At 38.6% G+C, this 22,536-nt stretch overlaps 1 protein-coding gene across 1 annotated transcript in view; it reads left to right on the top strand.

Annotated features, from left to right (window-relative positions):
• The window catches only part of drosha (drosha ribonuclease III), a 135,040-nt gene that overhangs the window by 46,383 nt on the left and 66,121 nt on the right, over positions 1-22,536 (top strand). Inside the window, exons 18-22 of the mRNA XM_008396408.2 lie at positions 8,060-8,198; positions 9,370-9,430; positions 9,635-9,694; positions 15,350-15,449; positions 17,638-17,740. Coding sequence (XP_008394630.1) covers positions 8,060-8,198; positions 9,370-9,430; positions 9,635-9,694; positions 15,350-15,449; positions 17,638-17,740 — 463 coding nt within the window. The remainder of the gene's footprint in view (positions 1-8,059; positions 8,199-9,369; positions 9,431-9,634; positions 9,695-15,349; positions 15,450-17,637; positions 17,741-22,536) is intronic.

The raw sequence follows: 22,536 nt of genomic DNA, 5'->3' as shown, positions 1-22,536 counted from the left end.
TCTGAGTTCTTAAAATTTTAGTTTTTTTTTTTTTTCAAAAAATTTTAACTTTCCAAACTCTGAAATTTTCTCGTTTTCTAGAAAATGTGACTTATTTTCTATATTTTTCCTTTTACTTTTCAAACTCAGAAATCACTTAGTTTTTTCTAGTAAATATCTGAGAGCGATCTGAAAATTTTGAAGCCTTTGTTTTAGAAAAAAAACAACTTTTCAAACACAAAAATTCCCCCTTTTTTTTTTAGAAAATTTCCGAGATTTCTCTAAATTTTGGCAAACTCAGAAATTTTCATTTTTCTGGAAAATTTCTGACTTTAATCTCAAAATTTGAGTTTTTGGTGAAAATTAACTCTTTTGTTTGTTTTCTGTGCTGTTGCTTTTTATCTCTAATGGCCTAATGCGGCGTTGCAGTTCCTCTATTGAAGGAACGTTTCCACTCTTCCGTGGAGATGAAAGATCACGGGGGGGAAACCCGTCTGCTGGGTCGATCTGTCCAGAATCAATCCATTTTCTCTGCAGATTCTCTCTAATGCTGAATAAAAGCTTACCTGCAAATCAAGGAGCTGTTATATAATCATGATAACACACTGGCTGTCTGTGAACTCATTTACCTCTTCGGGAATCAATACACCTGATGAAGAAGTGGAGAATAGCCCAACGATCCTGCAGTGAGATATGCAGCCTGGCAGAGTTGGAGCACTCGAAGCTTCCCTCCGCCCGGCTGCAGAGCAGCAACACCTCTTTGAAGCTCCTCTTCTGAGAGCCTCCCTGTTAAACATTTAACATTTAAAGCTGGGGAGGGCTGTGGGCTTCTGGAGTTGGAGAGGCACGCATTCATCCCCGAGTCCCTCACATCCACCGAACCATCATAATCCCACCCAACCCCTGTTGCTCTACTGCCATTCTTCACTTTTGACCCATGCTGACAGAACGAGAGGCATCGCAGAGGTCTTCAATTATTGAAGCGTACAAGTCCTTGGCCTGCGCTCTGATGCTGCACGCTTTTGTTTGTGAGCCCCATGCATGTGTGCTCTGTGTACCGCGGCATTTTGTTTGTTTTCTGATCTGTCTGCTGGCATGTGGTAGAAGTGTCCCTCTGTTTGAAGTGCAGCTGCCCTCAATACCGCTGTCAGCTTTTATTATCTGCTCAAGTTTACTAGCTTCTATCGTGCAGATCTTAATAAACTCTCATTGCAAGTTGAGTTAATTGGTTGCCAATCTTCTGTTGTTTTCACACCTGATTCTCCGGTAGATTTGGTTCAATTTGGGACCAAAACTGCAACATTTGTTACATTTTCAACTGCAGTGGTTCTGTTTCTCACTGCACTGAGTCAAACAAAACACACTAATTGAAAAACTTGTTCCCCTCCTCGCCTGTGGGGGCGCTACACCAAGAATTACTGAAGACACCGAGTGCAACTTCCTTCTTTAGAAAACAAAAATGGAGTGGCGTCAGATTTTAGCAGTTGTAGGATTTTTCTTTTGTCTTTGGTAAAGGTACGCAAGTCATTTCTCTTAGACCTTTGCATTTGCTTCGGTTGTTTTTACCCAGAATGCACTGCACTACAGTCCACTCCCTGGTTTTGGAGAGGTTTCCTGTCCGTTTGCAGTTCATGTACAGTCACCGTCCTAAAATGTAATTTTTCTACCAAAGACGGTTTATATTTTTCATGTGTCAAACACTTTGGTGCACTTTTAAAAATGCCAAATAAATAAACTTGACATTGAAATTTAGGCACAAAAAAACCAAACAAAACTTAGGCCATTATTTCAGGAAGGGGACAGTTTGAATTCGAACTTTCTAGAGTTCACTTCTTCCAAACAGAGACGAAGGTTTTTGGTGGATGAGATTTTGACTTTCTAACCAAACAAACTAGAGTTGGATGAAAGCGGACTAAATGTCGAGCAGCGACGATAAACAGCCAAAACAACGAGTTTGTTTGGTTGTTTGATGGTTGGTGAGTCGAAACCCCAATCTTCTGTCTTTCAGATCCAAAGTCTAATAATAACTTGACAAATCTGAAGCAAATCTGGCTGATTTGCTTCTGCATTATATAAAATAATATTTAACTCCGTAAATAGAGTGAGGTTTGCCTTGAACTTTCTGTGTGAAGTAAAGTTCTCCTGCTGGTTTCTGAGAACAGTTTTTTCCTGTTTTTGCTGCAGGCATTCGAGCAGCTGCTGATCACTAGACTTAAATCACCACCACTCCGTAAGCAGTCATTACGTGCACAGGCATATTTGCCAATATCAATCAGCTAAAAATCTACCATTGTTGTTAGTTGCACGGTTCAAACAGCAGCTGGTTTGTTTACCCGGCTCTGTACTTGAGGCTGTGCAGCAGGCAGTCGTTGACACGTCTGGCATCGCACAATGGGAGAGTGGAGATTGAAAGACGTAGCTTTAAGTGTAAAACTTTTAAGACCGGGCTGGAAATTGGTAGATTTCTGCTTGTGTCACGTCAGACTTGGTTCACAAAAAAAAACCACAATCGCTTTTAAATTTGTCATTTCTCTGTTTAAACGCTACAAAGCTGAAGGCCTCTTGAGTAACTATAAATATTGAAAGCTCTCTGTTAGAGTTTTACATATATATCTCATTGGAGCCTGAAATTGATTTGAAGTTGGCTGAAAGGAGACAAGCATTTTGAAACGCAAGCCCAGGGGGGGAAGAAGTCTGAGTTTCTTCTATTTTCTCTTTTTTGGGGGATGAGATTAACATTCTCCTAATGTAAGATTGATAAAGGCTCGACATATCCTTCTGAGTCCTATCTTTCTCCTTTTTCTTTCCCCCTCGGCGTGTTTGAGATATTCCACTACGGCAAGTCTTTCTAGGCACAGCAGTTTTTTTTCCCCCCCACCTTCCTCCTCAAACAAAGCTGAAAATTGACTCATGTGTTACCCTCAGGGATATATTACCTGAAATTCCAGCATTTTTACTGGCTTATGAAAATGTAAGCCATTACTTTTCAGACAAACAGCTTCCAATATTACAAAGAAGAAGCTCTCGCTCCTCATTTCCTTGGAACAGTTGCTGACCCATCATTGCTTGCTCTCTTTGGTACGGCACAAAAGTCCTAGTGTAAGCATTAAATCTAGTTAAAGAAAAGTACAAGTGAAAGACACACAGAACTGAGAAGTAACTACATGTTAGGCCTGCGTCGCCTTGGAAGTGTTGGCTTGCAAATTGTTCTGCGAAGTGATGAGTTAAGAGATTTCTGCAGGTGGGAAGAGACTAATCTGTTGGCATTTGATGACTTACTCAAGCTTTGTGTAGCAGCCACAAATTAAAACTACAGCAGTGTTTTTCTACTCACTGGAAAACTGTTTTATTTTTGTTGGGTTTTTTTGTATAAAAATTTGCAAAGTTAGCATAAAATTGGCTTTTATTCATCTATGTCATTGATTCTTGACCTTATTGCCTGAAAAACACTCGCAGAGTGTTTAAGTGTCTGATAATTTATTAGGATTTGACTAATTTTAGGTTCTATCCATTCATTTACGCATCCATCCGTCTGTTAGTCGTCTCAATCTGTTCATCCTTAGCCAGTTTTTTACAGGTTTAATATTTAATGCCTGTTGAAATATGGCAGTTTATTTAAATAACTTCTGTTCACAATAAACAAAACAAACTTTACAAAAAACAAATTAAAATTTTTCAAGCCAGGTTATTTCAAAGCATAATAAGCTTTTTCGTTTACACTTTGTAAATAGACTCAAAACTTTTTCAATGAAATGGTATGGAGTTTTTATATTAAAGCAAATTATTTATGCGTCTGACTAGATGCATCAAATTCTATCCAATTTAAAAATACTTTGGTTCCACAGAGAAATTAGATGATGAATAAATTATAAATTGTAGGGAAATAATGTGCAATTGGCAACAAAAAGTGGTCAGACCAAATGATAATCTTTTGAACTTATCAGTTTCTTAACCACAAATGGCTTTTCAAACCTTTATAGTTTTTATTTTAATACCTAGTATTTAGTAAAACAGAAGATTTCCCAGCCTTGAGCCTTGGGTCGCCCCTATCCATCAGTTATCTTTTGACACCTTGAGAGAATGTCTAAAGAAATCACTTGAATTAATAGTTTCCTGCTTAAGATACTAACTATATTTGACTACATCTTGCATACATTAAGCATTAGTATACTGCTAAACTATTTGTTATACTGCTTACTTTATTATTTAATAGTTGTGGAGGTTTTTAATGTTGATGCTTTAGAGATTAAGACAGAAGCACCGTTTATGCGAACCAGCTTGAAAGCTGTCCTTGTCTTCTGATTCATAACTATTAGTCTCATTGGAAGGACAAATTGAAAGATGACCTCAGATTTGCTGTCTTGGAGCTGTAACTGTAATGCATTTGCAGTTTATAGAATTGGCAAACAGCCTTGAGCTTTCTCCAGCATTTGGCCATCTGTGATAAAGAATTAAAGATGCTTTCAGATGGAGCGGGGTAGAGATGCATTTTGTTGAAGGAAGAAAAGAAGCAAGCGAATGAAATACAAGTCAGTACAAGACTGGATTTGTTTTATTTCCACCCACCCACCCACCCATACAGCCAACCATTTTTCCTAAAAGAAATTTTCCATCTTGATCATGTACCCTTACTTGTCAAATGAAAATTCCCACCCAGCCTAACAACATAAATCCAAAGTGTTATTTTATAACATTGTGGGTTGGTTTTAAAGCCAGTCTCATTCACCTACAAAACCATAAACATCAATCGACCAAATGCCAATTCCATCCCAACACCACACAGAAAAACCAATCCCTTCACACCAAAAACCAATCTCATCCCACGAAAAACTACTCCCATCCAACCAAAAACCAATCCTATCCCACCAGCACACAGAAAAAACAATCCCATATCACCAAATACCGATCCCTTTCTACCAAAAACCAATCCTGTCCAACCAAAAACCAACCCCATTCCACCACTGCACAGAAAAAACTATTCCTTCCACCAAAATCTAATCCTACCAAAAACTAATGCCTTCCCACTAAAAACAAATCCCTTCCTACCAAAACAAATTTCATCCCTCCAAAACTTACTCGCATCTAACCAAAAACCAATCTCATTCCACCAAAAACCATTCCCTTCCTACCAAAACCTACTCACATTGCACCAAAAAACAACTAAATTTATTCACAAAACCAAAAACCACAATTGAACAAAAACCTATCAGATTCTCACACTGATCCTAAAATCTCATCTTCCTAGTCAGAATACAATCTTGATCAAAGATTGGGTCGACCAACATCAAAAACTGAAATACCCCCTTACTCCTCTGAAACACTGTGCCATCCACACACTCTTAACTCAAAACCAAAGCCTCCAACCTGGCCACCAAATAAAAATAAACTCTAAATCCAACTAGTTTGTTTTATTAGTGTACTACTCCTTTCACACAGTGCATCTTGTTTTCTTAATGTTTAAACAGGATACAGGAAAAATAGCAAAAATATGCATTTTCAGTGTTAATCTTTCCTGCCACAAAAGCGAACAAGTTATCTACTTCCAGCTTCCACGTCATTAAGACTCCTCACAACTTTATTTTCTGCAAAAGACTAGACTTGGGGTCACAATTTAAATGTGAGAAATACTGATGACTGTGAACATCCCTTCAGTTTCTCAATCTTTGACCTGTCTGTCAGGTAGTCAGTGAGCCTGACACCTGTGACTATATCCGTCCGGATTCTCTCGGGCTTCTGTTTTACTAATGGTAGGTAAAACACTGGGGAAATAAACTACCGATTCCTTGTAGTCGTTATTTTGGATCAGTTGGGATCTCTGAGGCAAGAAGATAATTGCATTTTATTATCAGATTCAGGATTTTGAGGAAGCTGCCATTGCTGTTGGGTAAACAACAACATGGACGCCTTGCATGTTGTTGTTTACATCTGATTCTTTTACATGCCATCCATAAGAAATGGCGGTAGAGCATCTCTGTTAACTAAATGAAACTTGGAGATCTAGGTAGTATTAATTTAGTGCAGTGCGCCACAGCAAAGGGAAAAATAACACTGAAAAAACAATTTTTTCTCGCTCTCTGTCGGCTACGCTACACACGGACTCGTTGCCATAGCAATTCAACACCAAAAAAAAAAATTCGCAAACGTTTCCCAGACAAGGAACATAACATTCAGTCCATCTCAGTTTTACATTTGTAAAAGTGATAGCAGGTATAGCTAAGCTATCATAGCAATTGGCTAATCTTAACACTGTGGTGGTTGATTAACTATATAAACACCTGCTCTACTGATGATCTGTCAGATTTGGTGTGGAGGCCGCCTGTTTTTATTTTTTAACTGAACCGAAACACATTGAATTCCACAGCAGATCTACGTGTTAAGTTGTCAAAGTCAAGCTAGCATAACTGAACTACTTCCCTCTCCCTCACTTTTTTTTTTTTCCTAATTAAAATTTTTTCCTGACCTTGGTATCTAGTTGTCATAGTGTTAACAATTAGTAGCCAAGCACTTTATAAATCAGGCGTACATTTACGGTTTAGCGCGTTATGTTAATAACATAAAAGCTAAAACCAATGCTAGCTTTAGCATTGGTTTCCCACCATGAAGGTGGGGCAGGATCTTGCACGCTGCAATACTCCACTTCAGACTCCCGAAGTACCTTTGTACCTTTTAGACCAACGACTGGAGACATTTTTACTGCCTATTCATGGAGAGGAACAGAGATTCTGCCTTTTAGTCAGATGGTTCTGTGATTTGGCCGCCCAACGCCTTTTTAAGCAACTTGGAAGGTTTTTTTAATGAATAAAATTAAAGGCAACATTGCATCTTTTTGTAAGTGAAGCTAACATTGCAGTATGTGAAAGATGGACTCCATAATGAAGTGCTGCTGGTGCCTCGTTTCTCAACAACTTAACCCTGGAATGACCTTTTAGAGGCACAACAGTGGCAGGTTTACTTCAACCACTAAATGTGTTTCTGTACTCTCATCATGACTGCAAAACACGTCCAGATGCCGTTACCTTACAGGATGACTGCTGAATGGTTAATGCCAAGAACACTGTCAGGAGAAAACTGGAGAAACAGCCTTAGAAGAAAGAAGCAGTGAAAATGGAAAACGTAGCTTACAGCAAATTAAAACTTCAATTCCCCAAAAGAAAATCGCACTGCAAAATCACCAAATCTCACCAAGTATTTTTGGTCTAGTGTCCAGTGCAAACATCTGGAAGTAAAACTAACTTGGTTAACTTTTCATTTTGTTTTAAGTCAATGATTCTTGAATATAAATAAAAAAATACTTATGACGAGAATTTTCCCCCATTTTGTAAGTGAGCAAACCTCCAAACAAAACTAATACTTTTTAAATCAATATTAAGGAATTGTTGACTGAAAACAAGCTCCTATTTCTTGCTGAAAAGTTGCTTTGAAGTTAGTTTTTTTCTTATTTCAAGTTAAGTAAGACATTTAAACTAGAAACTAGACCAAAAATACTAGGTAAAATTTGGTGTTTTTGCAGTGCAGATCAGTTGACATTCATGAGCCACAGACGATCATTGCTAAAGACATTTGAATAACATATGGAAGCATATTAATGGAAAAATGAGGAGAAGGAAGTGGATCTCAGCTTCCTTAAAAACGTTGAAGATTCAGTGGATGATGAGCTACATGCAAAAGTAATTCATGCAAAAGGAGCCCAGACCAAGTGTTGAATAGTATGCAGGCATGTTTTTCACTTTTTAATAAGTAGAAATAAAATTAACTGGAGCTGAGTTTGAATTTTCATTCAAAACATTCATAACACAAAGTGTTTTGCGTTTTAATCTCTCATAAATAATTTAAAATCTTGTAATTTGGAATTGAATTGAAAACAAAATAAATACAGAGATGTTAAAAACTGATCTGAGATGAGATCTTCCAAGTTCGTTATGTTTGAAATGTCTGGATCAGTGTTGAGGTTTCAGATTTACCTGAAGTGACAAACTCCTCCTGGATACAGGAAAGAAAACTAGTTAATTTGTTCCGTTGAAAAGTCTCCTGACTTTTAGAGAAGAAGGAACTAAATATTTCTGCTCACGCTCCCTTTCAGCTGGCCATGACTCATCCCAGTCACCACCTCAACTTTGGCATGAATCCTGATCACGCCCGCAACTCGCTGTCCAACTGTGGCATCCGCCAACCGAAGTACGGCGACAGGAAGGTCCACCACATGTACATGAGGAAGAAAGGTGGGCTTTACCTCATGTATGGCTGAAACCAAATGTTTCTCTACAAAATATGAAAAGACAGCATTTTCTCTTTTGTCTGACATTAAATAATAAGATATTTATTACGTGTTTTAGATCAGTTAGGTCAATGATAGGCAATGAAATGATCTGTATTATGAGTGAAAACCTTCTATTAAAGTTCAGATGGTTATATATACTGAAATTACTTTAATTTTAAATAATCTAGATAGTACTTTTTAAAACGTGTCTCCATTGACCATCATACACTGTAAAAACACAAAATCCTACCAAGTATTTTGGTTCAATTTTGGTGCAAACATCTTAGTAGACTTAGTAACTATACAGCAAAATATAGGAGCTTGTTTTAAGAAAATAATATTTTTAATGTTGATTAAAAGGTACCAAATCAATTTGCAGATTATTTCACTTATAACAAGACAAAGTGGAACTCATATTTTTTCATCAATATTGAGGAATTATTTACTTAAAATGCGCTTCCACATTTTGCTGAAAAGTTACTTGTAAGTTAGTTTGATCTTATTTTAAGTGTACTAAAAACTAGACCAAAATTATTTGGTAAAATTTTGTGTTTTTGCAGTGCATGGTGAATACTATGTACTTACACTCCAAAAACACAACATCTTGTCCAGTTTCTATTGCAAATATCTTTATACACTTGAAATAAGAAAAAATAACTTCCAAATCACTTTTCAGCAAGAACTAGGAGCTTGTTTTAAGTCAATAATTCTTTATTATTGATTAAAAATGTTCCATTTGCTGATTATTTTGCCAAAATATTAAATTTTTCCAGGTTCTGCCAGTGAAAGTAGTGCTTTTTCATCAATAGTAAGGAACTGTTTATTTAAATCAAGCTCCTATATCTTGCAGAAAGTTGAGTTAGTACATTTCAAACAAGATAAAACTAAGATATAGACTAAGACTGAAAAATCGATCAAAAATAGTAAAAATTTTGTGTTTTGCAGTGTAATTTTTAATTCCACTAAATCTCTAAGGATATGCAAGTAATCTGCTCACTATCAATGGTTTAGTCAGATTTAATGTCATTCATTCAGAGGGAAAATCATCTTTTTTTGGTTTTGTAGTGAAAGTAAATGTTTTTTCCCTTCCCTCTGTGATTAATAATTCCCGCCTGCGGGTCGGTTCTTTCCAGGAATCAACACACTGATTAACATCATGTCCCGTCTGGGTCAGGATGACCCGTCTCCTTCCAGGTAGGCAGCCTGCCGGCTCCTATCTGCTCGTACCATCACTGACCGCAGGCGCAATCAGAGCGCCCATTTGTGTGATTAATACGCCCGGCAGGCCCGCTGACAGGAAAATTAACTCTAGCTGTGGGACGGAGGCGTACCTGAGGGGGATGAAATGAGCTCATTGCTTCGGACTGAACCTGATCAAATCTCCGCCCTTTTCTCCAGGATCAATCACAACGAGAGGCTGGAGTTCCTGGGCGACGCTGTTGTCGAGTTCCTCACCAGGTGAGGCTCTGATGGACGCCGGCGCTAATCGAAGACGACTGCAACACAACGTCTTTTCTTCTCCCTCTTTCTTCACCTCCTCACTCCGTTTCTGTCGTCTTTCTCGCTGTCTGCGATCCTTCCTGTCCGTCACTGAGCTGCTCTTCTCCATACTTGCGCCTCATTAAGACGCTGATTCACTGGTAATTGGAACTGGGATGTTACTTGAACAGCCAGAAATTGTCAGTGACGACTTTCAATTAGCCGACCTGTGTTGCTGACAACACGAGTCGCTGCCATTAAAACAAGTTCTACCGACTATTTCTAGTGAAAATATCTTAGTACACTTTAATTAAGACAAGTAATTTTTTTAGCTTGTTTTAAGTCGCTAATTCCCTGATTTTGATTTAAAGATTTTGATTATTTCACTTTTATTAAGTAATTATTGACTGAAAACAAGCTCTTATATCTTCCTAAAATGTTATTTATCTTAGTTTTGTCTTGTTTCAGGTAAACTAAGATACGTAGAGTACAAATTAAACCAAAAATACTTGGTAAGATTCTGTTTTAGCAGTGTAGACATTTTAACCCAAGAAGTTTGAATCTTTTATTGTTCAAATCTCTACATTTAAAATGTTTAATTACAGACAAAACACATAATCTAAATTTTTCTGTGCAAATATCTTTGTACACTTTAAATAATACAAAACTAACTTAAGAGTATTTTAGTAAGATATAAGAGCTTCTTTAAGCCAATAATTCCTTAATATTGGTTATAAAATGCTAATAGTGCTGTTGGCAGATTATTAAACTTATATCAATAATCTACCGATGAAAATATTATGGATTTATTGACTTAAAACAAGTTCCTGTTTCTATCTAAATGTTAGTTTTGTCTTATTTCCAGTGTATTAAGGTATTTGCGTTAGAAACTAGACAGAAATGCTTGGCAGGATTTAGTGTTTTTGTATTTCACAGCTGTTATTAATCTCACACTCTCCCTGTAACAACACCAAATCCTTTGAGATGAGAAACTGCTGCAAAACTGCAGCAGCTTTTTATCCTTACAGTGGCCAAAAAAGAGCAAGTTCATAACTTAATCACTGAAACATTGAGTTCAGCACTAAAGCTATGACTCAGTTCTTTTTCTTTTTCTTCAAAGCTGCCAGACTTTCTTGTAATCTTTTGAAGTAATCTTAATTATCAGCTCTTCAAACTTCTTGCAGTTTCTCTTTAGACTTTGGTGACTCTGGGTCAGAAAACCTCCCCGTTTCTACCCAGTAAATTTATTTTCTTATCTGTAAATTGACTGTTTTACATCAATGTTCCTTAAATTTGAGTTGGTGGAACCTGCAGAAACTCACACAAGGTTTTTCTTCTTCCTAAACATTTTTATATATATTAAATATTATTTTCTTGCTCTTGTTGTTACAACTTTCCTTCACAACAAAGTGTTAGGGCCACACAAAAGTATATTTTTTAATTAATAAATATGAGAATAAAGTCATAATATTACAAGAATAACGTCGTATTAAGATTTATTCTATTAATATTCTGACTTTATTCTTGTATTATTTCAACTTTACTCTGAAAAGCAACAAAAATCCACATTGACTTTATATTAAATGTAATATAAATGTAATAAATTTAATATATATAAATATATATATTTATATATTGACTTTATATNTATAAAATATTTAACGTAAAGATATTAAATATTTTTCCTTTTCTTCCCCTTTGACGAAGTATTAGGACCACAAATAAGAAATAAAACTAAAAGGATAAAGTCATAACATTACAACTTTATTCAGGTAATATTATGGCTATGTTCTAATATTAATATGTTTGCATTATTATGACCTTTTTCTAATTCATAAAAATGGCATTTATCAGTAATAACACATTTTATGGGAAGATACACAGTACGTGCATAAAACCTTTTATTACCTTACAAAGACTGTGGGATTTAAAAAAAGTGTTAGTGTTAGTGTTAGATGAAAATGATTTAAAATACTTCCTTCCCTCTTTCAAACATGGTGTTGGTTCAACATTTACAGTCAGAAAACCGGAGAACCGCTGATCCAGACCACATCAGCAGCAGAAAATACATATATATATGTATTTTCTGCACATTTTAAAGCATAATCAAGTTACTATGTTACCTTCAGTTGTTATAAAACAGCCATATATATCAAATAATGTTTAAAAGATACTTTACTTCTTGATTAAATGTTTTGAAATTGGGCCTCTGTCTCTTTAAAAACTCCTGCTCTTTCTGAAGCTCCGCCTTCAGGAAGTTATCCCAACATGGGTCCTCCATTAATCCCTTAATGGCATTTTTACCAGCCTTTCACCAATATAAATAGCTGCTATAATGAGCTCAGCTGTTCCACCAGGTGTTTGCTAATTGCTGCTGGCTAGTCTGAAGGAGCTGAGAGGGGGAGGAGCTTTGCCTTGAAGGCGGAGCTAGGTCCACCCTGGCATTGTTTGAGAAACTGAACGATTTGAAAGAATCAAAGCAACAAGTTTGTATTTGGTGAAGAAGTAGAAGAAAAAAGAGTAAATGTTACATGATACCGCCCATTTACAACAAAGTCTGGTTGCCTGGAAGAGAAACAAAGTCTTGGTATTAATTTTCCACATTCTGTACCTCCGACTGTTAATTCACCAGATGAATTAACGGCTTCACAAGCAGATAAAAACTTTTCCTTTTCCCTCTGCTCCTGGAAGGAAAAGAAAAATGTTTTTATCCAACAAAAACAGCTTCTATCACAAAAATCTAATTTGTAACCCGTGTCGCCAACACTTCCACATCAGTGAGCGCCGAGGATTAAAGTCCAATAGGAGCTCATTGTGGCACACAGACTGCCGCTCTTTATGCAGCTACAAGCAGGTCAGTTAGCCTCCGTTCCTCAGGATATCTCCGGGCGCGTTTCAGCCTCCTCTCCTACCCGTCTTTGATTGTTAGTGTCTGACGAGACATGCTTGGCCTGCGCCCTGGTCCTCTGAATTATTTATCAGCCCCTTGTCCAGTTAAATGGCTACAGCAGATCCAGCCAGCTGCCTCGTGCGCGTTGCCCTTGGAGGGTCCGCGCGCCTCTGCTGTCCAGCCAAAAGAACATTTTGCACACGCGAACAGCCCCGAATGTAGGGAGGGGAGTTGGTGCCGAACAGAGGGGACCTACAAGATCGGCAGATGATGTAAAAAAAATAAATCCAAGTGCAATCCTGTGAAAAAAGCTTTTCTTTCTCCACATGAAATTCGTTCTTGTTCAGGTAAGATTTTGAATTAGTCATAATTATTAAAGATGAATGTACTGAGAAGCAAACTTTGTTCAATATTTTTACGGAAAAAAGACACACTTATTTTTAACGAGGCTTTTCTAAAAATGTCCCCATTTATTCTATACTCTGCACAAACAAAATATTACCAACTATTTTGCTTCATTTCTAATGTAAATGTCTTGAATAATACAAAGCTAACAAGTAACTTATCAGCAGCATAAAGAAGCTAAAATCTTGAGCATTGAAAGCAAAATGAACATTTTTGTAAAACCACGACCTGCCTATTTTCTTTTTTATACACTGCAAAAACACAAAATCTTACCTAGTTCTTTTGTTTAAAGTGTAAATATCTTAGTGCACTTTAAATAAGACAAAACTGTGTTACAAGTAATTTTTCAGCAAGATTTAAGAACTTGTTTAAAGTCAAAATTTTAAAAAGTATTAGTTTGACGAGCAGATTTTACAAATACAAAACAGACACAATTTTTTGTTTTTGCCAAAATTTGAGCACTAAAGTTTGTATATTTAACTCTTTAACCAGATTAATATAAAAACCAATCAAGTTAACATTTCAGCAGCAACGTGCTTTTCATAATAAACACGGAAAATGTATAAACTTATAAAGAAAACACCATACAAAACAACTGAACAAACATATTTTGATAAGTTCCATAACCCAAAGACATACAAATCAAATATGTTGGTCAATGTTGCTCTAACTAGGTGGATTTTTAGTCTGGATTTAAAGGAACTCAGTGTTTCGGCTGTTTTGCAGTTTTCTGGAAGTTTGTTCCAGATTTGTGGTGCATATAACCTGAATGCTGCTTCTCCACTGGTTCTGGTTCTGGATGCACAGCAGAACCAGAAGACCTGAGAGGTTCTGGAAGGTTGATACAACACCAGCAGATCGTTACTAAAAATGTCCCAATTTACTCCGTACACTGCAAAAACACAAACTCTTACCAAGTATTTTTGTTTTAGTTTTTATGTTGGTGCACTTGAAGTAAGACATCCTTACTTACAAGTAACTTTTTACCAAGATATAATCTTGCTTTGGGTCAATAATTCTTTAATATTGTTTTTTTTAAGTGCTATTTCCACTGGCTGATTCTTCAGATTAAAACACACTTTGCCTTTTTTGAGCCCTAAAGTTGAGATATTTTACTCTTTAACAAGATTCATCTAAAAATGTCCCAATTTACTCCAAACACTGCAAAAACACAATTTCTTACCAAGTGTCTTTGTTTACTTTTCTGCTCTAATATGTTAGTTCACTTGAAAAAAGACAAAACTAACTGACAAGTAACTTTTCAGCAAGTAATATTAATACAGTAATAGTTTCACTAGCAGGTTATTTAACTTAAAAACAGCAATAATGTTTTATAAGTGGAAAGAAAATACCAGTGGAAACAATACTTCTAAATAAAAAAAACAATATACAAATATTTTTAATAATAATAAGCTCAAGTTTATTGAGAATTAATTTGGTCTTATTTCAAGTGTGTTGAAATATTTGCACTAAAAGCCAAACCAAAAACACTTGGTAAGATTTAGTTTTTTTGCAGTGTACAGTTAAAACTTTGTGCCTCCCAGGTAATTATTTTCAATTACTCCAAGTGTTTATTCCAGGTTTTCTCCCAACTCCTAACAAACGGAGCTCATGTGGGGTTTGCAAACAACAAAAACAAAAAAACAAAAAACCGGGACGCCACCTGCTTACCTCTCTTAGCGCTGATTAGAAATGACTGAAAGAAATGGCCTGTTTTAATTCAAATGAAATCAAATGACACGCGGCGTTACGGAGAGGCTGGAGCGTAATGAAAATGGAACCTGCTCGCTGCAGAACCCAGCTGTGGAACCGCTCAAGCGTCCTCGGCCGTCTCTTGGACCCAAACCGGGCCTGGAAGGCAGAGGCTGCTAATCTGTGTTGGAGACTTTAATTTGGTTTTCCTGGAGAATGCAGCCGAGGTTTCCTTCTTTTTGAATATTGATACTTTTCAAAAAGATTTCCTTCATGTATTTACTGCGTTTGTGGTTAGTTTGACTAAACACAGACAGTTTTCCATCATTAAATGTGAATATGCTACAAAACACAAGATTTAAGAGTTTTTGATCTAGTTTCTAGCTCTTTTTCCAGACACCAAAAAACATGAACTTATTGCCAGGAAAATCGCAGTAGGCCTGTTTTTAGAAGCAGTTGAGACCCAAATGGACGTATGAAACTGGAAAAAAATGTCAATTTTTGATAATAAATCACCTTTAAAATGTTACTGAAACAATTTAGGCTTTTGCTGTCTGGTGTAAATCACTTCCTGTGAAAGCAAAGGTTTTGTGTTCCTGGAAAAGAGCAGAGATGAGCATTACAAATGGATTCCTCTCCGTTCGCAGTGTCCACCTCTACTACCTGTTCCCCAGCCTGGAGGAGGGCGGCCTGGCCACCTACAGGACGGCCATCGTTCAGAACCAGCACTTAGCCATGCTGGCCAAGGTGAGCGTCTCTCTGCAGGTGGAAACTGGAACTGTCTCCCATCCTGGTGTTATGACTCAGCTGCTTTCTGAGTGCGCACAAGGGGAAAGAGTAATTTTGTCTTCCTGCCATCCGTACCCGTGCATTTATTTATTTTTTACCCCCTCAGGTTTGTAATTGGAGTTAAAAGGTTGTTGTTTTGGAGAGTAGTGCGACCGGGGTCCCTGCAGACCCCCGGAGGTCTTCCTGAATCACTCTTCAGCTCCTGTTATCGCTCTTCTTCCACCCCTCCTCCTCCTCCTCCTCTCTCGCTGGCAGCCCAGCCACACTCACTGGCACGGTTTGTAAAGAAACACAACAATAATCGTCCCGTGATGTGGAGAAACCAATTAAAAACTTCAATCTTTCATGTCGCTCCCCGCTGAATACAAAGATGCAGCCGCCCGAATCTGCATTAGCGCCGTGTAGCAGTTTGGCTTGTTTCAATTTGCCGCTCGCGCTAAAGTGAGTGTGATACAGCATCGGGCGCTGCCAAGTTGTTTACCAGGGCTCCTCTGAAGCCGTCTGCTCAAGAACACTCGCAATTATCTCCCAGAAAGTATCTTCAGCGAGCACCGCCACAATCCGCCACTTCACTCGCAGGGCTTAAAAGTCAGAGCGGGTTCCCTCTGAGTTGGAGTATTTGTGAATTGTGATTTAATTTGTGTGTGTGCAATCACAAGGAGTATGGGAGGTTTTGGGGTGGGGGGGCTGGTACCACCAACAGTTATCAGCCGTAATTAAAAAGCACCCCGGCTGCTTTTTGTCTCTGCAGCGCCGCCAGGAAAGTCAAGTTGGGCTACTTTTCACTTGGCTGGGAGATGAGTTGCAGAAAGTTTGACTGACCTCCGTCGCTCAGCAACACAAACTCATTTAGATTACATGCAATCTGTGCAGATCCGGAGCAGCTTTGCTGCTTTTCTTCTGGATTTCAGTTTCACTGCATCAGCTGTGGAAACAAATAATCAATTTAAGATCGTCAGTTAACGATTTATTACATTAAAGTTTGTTCCAACCATCCAATTTGACCTTCTTTGAATGTTGTAGTTTGGCCGCCATCAAGCAGAGGGTACCCCTGGTCATTGAGCCAGTTGATACAGAAACAAAGATGGCAGGGGCATACCAGAATAGGAAAGAGAAACGGTCCAAACAGAGTCAGTTTTGGGATCCAAAATATTTTTTTTTAGTTCCAGGTTCTTCAGTTTAACGTAGGAGCATCAACTTCTCAACCAAATGGTGGATGAGACGACAGAAATAGAGTGGAAAACAGAAAAAATGTAACATAATGGAAAAAAACGTGCTGTACTGTTTGATAGTAGGATCCGTTAGAATGTATATGATTGAATTCTGACATTTGTTGTTAATTGTCACAATATTTAGATAAAATTTAATATTTTATTCTTTTAATCTTTTTCTATTCAGCAGAATAAGAGGTTTCTGTTTGTTTATACTTTATAAATATGTTTAATTTTGTGTGAGAAAACCACAATTAAACATTTTTTATTAATAACTGCTTTTTCTAAGCTAGTGTTAAGTGAAAAAAGAGTTTTTACTTCAGTTTCAGTATGACTGGAAAACCTATCACTACATTTTTTTATTGAAAAACAAGGTATTTTTCGAAATTGTCATCTTTCCATGAAGCTAATTTCTTTTTGTAGTTCATTAAAATGTCTTAAATCCATGTATCTAAAATGAATTTAAATTTAATCCATTTTCTCTATTTCTGAATGTGTACAAAGGCTCTGTCTTTATTGTGACTAAGTTAGACGGGGCAGGAAAATCTTGTTCTCTTACAACATGGCGTCAGTAGGAGGTCTACTGGCGTTGTGTAAAAGTAACTGACCGGTACAAGAAGCTTTCAGAGTAAATGAAGGTCACAACTGTTTCACATTCTGTCGTTTTCCAGCGTCTGTAAGTGACCCATTTCATTCCTGCTTCATGCCACAGCTGGACAGCACATGAGCACATCTGTCAGTGCCATGAAGTCGAACCTTTTCCAACCAGAGCAATCAACTTACTCATTTCCCTCGAGTTTTTTCCCCCTCTAATGCTCTTTTCCTTCATGAAAATCTGCAATGTTGTTGTTTTTTTCCTCCTCCTTCGTCCTGTGAGCAGCTACTGCTGAGGTGTCGGTGGGCAGCCTGCTGATATGAATGCGTCTCTTTTCCAGAAGCTGGAGTTGGACCGCTTCATGCTCTACGCCCACGGACCCGACCTGTGCCGGGAGTCGGACCTTCGACATGCCATGGCCAACTGCTTTGAAGCACTCATCGGTGAGACTCTCCTGAGATAAAAACGGGAGAAATGATTGATGATAAAGAAGCAGGGACAGATTTTGAATAAACTAAACGTTCATCTTCACTCCCAGGATTTAGGACGAAGTCCGTTTTCAGACCTGATAGTCCGGTAGACTCGGTTTGATTGGAGATCAAATTCGGAACATTTGTTACATTTTCAGCTGCTGTGGTTCACTTTCACTCTGCACCTGTTCCCCTCCTCGCCTGTGGGGGCGCTGAACCGCTGATGGAAACAACATGAAAACCTCTGAAGACGCTGTACGCAACTTTCTTCTTTACAAAATGAAAACAAAAATAAAGTAACCTCAAATTCTAGCGGTTGTATGATTTTGGTTTTGGTAAAAGAAGACGAGTCGTTTCTCCTGCTAGCATTAACCTTGCATGTTTTTCTGTTGTATTTACCCATAATGCCCTGCGCTGTAGTCCACTTCCTGCTTTTGGAGTGGTCTCCAGTCTGCTTGGTGTTCACCAGAGTTTAATTACACATTCACACTTCCACAAACAAACTGGACTTTCTAGACAAATGGACTGGAGACCACTCCAAAAGCAGGAAGTGGACTACAGAGCAGGGCATTCTGGGTAAATACAACCAAACTAAACACTTTAGCATTAGGACGAAAAGTGACTCGTGGTTTTTTACCAAAAACAAAGCAGAAATCCTAAAATTGCTAAATCTGACTTCATTTTTGTATAAAGTGAAGATGCGCTCAGTGTCTTATTCTGTGGCTTTCATATCGTTTCCTTCAGTGGTTCTTGGTGCAGCGCCTCAGCAGGAGAGGAGGGGAACAGGTGTCTTACTTAGTTTGATTTGTTTGACTCATTGCAGTGAGAAACAGAACCACAGCAGCTAAAAATGTAACAAATGTTGCAATTTAGTCCCAAATCGACTACCGGACTATCAGGTGTGAGAATGTTAAAGAAACAGATGTAGGAATCCTTCTGCAGGTTCTGTGTACGGCTTCAGTTATCTTTCTGTTAATCCTTGAAAACGTTTACCTAGCTGACCTCTGAAAGGTCCCCAAATCTCTGCTCTCCTGTCCCACACACGGCGCCGCCTCCCCGCCTCAGTCCTGGCTAAGCCTCGCTTCTGGGGAGCTTCTCCCGTCTTATCGCCATCTCGAAGCAGTTCAGCCGTCTCTCTCGGATGAAAGATGCAGAAAGTGGGTGGCTTTAAAGAGATCATCTCCGCGCCTCCCCTCTGCGCTGGGGAAAAAACAGCAGGCGGGGAATGTGCTGACTGGCACCGCGGCCCCCCTGTGGGCCCTGGGGCCACACCGTTCCCTTCGCGGGTTCATTATTGGCTCAATCGAAGTGAAGAATAAACAGGGTTCCTGTTCTGAAGGGGAGAACCTCCCTGTGGTGACGGCTTTGGGTTACTAACTCTGAAATATCGCCGGCTTCCTTCCTGGTGTGAACGCAGAGGGGCCGACTCCAGACGTCGCCTCTCCCCTCTCGCAGCCCCCTTCCTCTCACCTTTTTTTTAGCTCAAACGCCTCCTTTCCATGCCTACACCTCCCTCTGATCTAGACTTTTTGGGCGTAATTGATGAGTCACTCCATCATCTTGAAGCTGTTCTCCAACAGAGACGTCAAGCTGCAGCCCTGCGGAAACACAAACTTTTTCCGAGTATTTTTATCTAGTTTCTAGTGCAAATATCCTAGTACTCTTGAAATAAGACAAAACTAACTCAGAAGTAATATTTCAGTAAGATAAAGGAGCTTGTTTTAAATAATGACAGTTAAAGCTGTTACATTTGGGTCTTTACTGCTTCTAAAAACAACCAACAAGCCATTTTTATGGTCTCTGGAAAATTAACCTTTTCAAAAACCTCCCAATTAAGTCACATTCGACATGTTCCGTTACCTAGCAACCCAAGCGGAGCTCCAGCATGTTTGTTCAGCTGGTTTTATTACTGTACAATGGCTGCTGGAAGAGACAATTGTTTTGTTGTTGACTTGCCATCCAGAAACCTCTTGCTGCATTTTTGTTGGTTGAGCAGGAGGCGCCACTTCTGCTTTTCCAAGATAAACAGTTGTATATTTACATATCTGTTTGGAGGCATTTTCATATGCGAGGATAACCGTTGAGTGGCCAGCAGCAGTCTGCGTGGATTTAAAGTGACAGGACGCCCTAAAACAGCTCATTCTGACTAAAATCACATTATCTAAGAATGATTTTCTGCAAAAAATATAAGGAGCATGTTTTGTGTAGGCCATAGACCCATCATAAGAAAAGGTAATAGGTCACCATGGGAAAAATGTCTTAAAAGTGGAATAATCTGAAAGTGTAACTCTAACTTTTTGAAAATAACAATATTAAGGAATTATTTAGTTAAAAAAAGCTCCTATATCTTACAGTAAAGTTACTTCTCAGTTAGTTTTGCCTTGTTTCAAATGTGCTAAGATATTTGCAGCAGAAACTAGACCAAAATGCTTGGTAAGATTTAGTGTTTTTGCCATGAGTAAAGCAGCTGCGCTCACAGATGTGTTGTCGTTTTTGTCGTGCAGAGAATTGACGGGATGCGACAGTCGTAATATTCCCAGATAGCTCCGACGGCCTGGCAAGCGTGTTCTCTGACCTTTGTTTTATTTGTTTCCGCGCCGCGGTGACTGTTGAACCCAGGCTGTGTTGGAAATGACAGATAATCTCCTGTTTTGCATGGACGAGGCTTCCTCTCCCTCTCCCACCCCGAGGCAGGGCCGTTCTCCTGCTCGAGACGGAGCGAATGTAGAGGGAGAGAAAGGAGTGGAGGAATCTGCAATGCAAATAGCTGCCCTGCAACCCTGAATAATTCAAAGTGTTGAATGGAAATCTTGCTTTTCTGATCCCCTGTCATTAACTTCTGCCGGAGTGGGCCATTCTCATTCGGGCTCTTTTGGCCTCCACTCCTCCGTTTTTCCTTCCTCTACCTCCTTCAGAGCCACTTTCTCGCCTCTCTGGTCCTCCTCGCTGATGACATGGTGTCCGCATCCTTAAAAAGTCTTAAATTCATGTATCTTAAATTAAGGCCTTAAAATGCCTTTATATACATTGAAAAAGGTGAGTTGGCATTAAATTTTGTGGAGGCAGAGTTATTTAATCTCATATGTTATGTAGTGGGTTTTTTCTCTGGACTTTTCTGTCAGGCAAATATTTGAGGCAGCTCATGCTACTGGTAACTAGCTGCTAATATATCATTGGTAGCCAGCAAGGGTTTATTAGGAGCCATTTTAGTAGGTACCATTGGTTCTGGCTAGCTAAAAAGCAAGCCAAATCACTTGTGTTAGCTTGTGAGCTAGCACAAGGTCTTATTTTTAATATTTATAAATGTAAGACCTAAAGACTTGGTCACAAGTCTGCCAGGTAGCAAGGGTGTATTAGCATCTATGTTAGCATTAACCACTGGTTCTGGTTCCTGTAGTAGAAATGGAGGGAGAAGATAACTAGGTAACTAACTAAAAAACAATGTAGCTAGATGAAAAAGGCTATCTAGCTAGCATGCTTGTTTTTTTTTTGAGTCTATCATGGTTTAAATCCCAGTTTATCTCCACTTTATCTTCTCTATTGATCACTTTTGTTGCCAACGTGTGATGCTACATTCATTCTATGCTAAAAGCTTGACACTACATGGGTAAAGGTTGTTTCTTATGTTCATTTCTGACATTAATTTTAATTAATAATGGTCTTAAAAAGTCTTAAATTTGAATTGGTGAAACCTGTAGAAACCCTGCGTGAGCGATTCCGTTTGTAAAAACTTGTGGGAAGAAGAAGAGGAGGAGGAGGAGGAGAAGCTGAGAAAGGCCTGCTCTGCTATTTTATTTAATTTTATTTTTTGGCCCTAATTTCCTGGTACAGTTGATGTGTGGATTACGTGCCGCCAGCAGCCGTGGGGGATACAGATGGTGAACCTTTGTGAGGCCCCTCTCTAAGCTCTTCCCTATTAAAAGAACACAGAGGAGGGATTATCTCTCACTTGCTGAATATCAGATTCATACACAATGCGCTCGGTGGATCCTCTCAAGCTCTGCTGCTGCCTTTGTTAATTGCTACAGTCTTTCTTTTCTCCTTTGTTTCTGCGTCTCATCCCTACCTCCAGGTCTGATTTTTCACAAGTAGAGATATAAAAATTAAAGGGTTCCTCCTACGCAGGCAGGGAAAGTCTGATGGTTTGCTGTTTTCAGGTGTGGAGAAGTTTGGAAACAGAACAGAGCCTGGAAAACATTACTGTCTCCTTCTGTCTTTCCTTCCTTTCCTTGTTTCCTGTCTGTCAATCCTTACTGTTTCTCTTTCCTTTGCTGTGTTCTTCCTTTTTCCAATCTTCTTTTTGTCCATTCAACAGTTTGCCCTTTTATTTTTTGTCTTCCTCAGTCCTTTCCTTCCTTCCTTGTTTCTGTTATTCTATTTGTCATTTTTTCATCCTTATCTGTGACTTTCCTCCTTCCTTCACTCTGTCTTTTCTTGTTTACTTGCTTCCTTCCTGTTTTCCCACCTCGACTCACTGAGTCCTTCCTTCAGTCCTGATCCATCCTTCCTTATTTCCTGCCTCCTTTTTGTCTTTACTTGTCATTCCCTTCTTTCTTTCCTTGTATCCTACCTTCTTTTTGTTCTCTCTCCCTTCTTTTATACATTGCTTCATTGTGTCCTTCCTTCCTATTTCAACCCATCCTTTTGATGTCCTTCTTTCATTTTTCTGCCTGTTCTTCTTTTCTCTCCTTTCTTCCTCCCTTTATTACTTTTCCTTCCTTCCTTCCTTCCTTCCTTCCTTCCTTCCTTCCTTCCTTCCTTCCTTCCTT

Source organism: Poecilia reticulata, linkage group LG20, assembly GCF_000633615.1.
Source record: "Poecilia reticulata strain Guanapo linkage group LG20, Guppy_female_1.0+MT, whole genome shotgun sequence".
Taxonomy (NCBI): domain Eukaryota; kingdom Metazoa; phylum Chordata; class Actinopteri; order Cyprinodontiformes; family Poeciliidae; genus Poecilia; species Poecilia reticulata.
The sequence above is the reverse complement of the archived record's forward strand: the minus strand, read 5'-3'. Positions and strand labels throughout refer to the sequence as shown.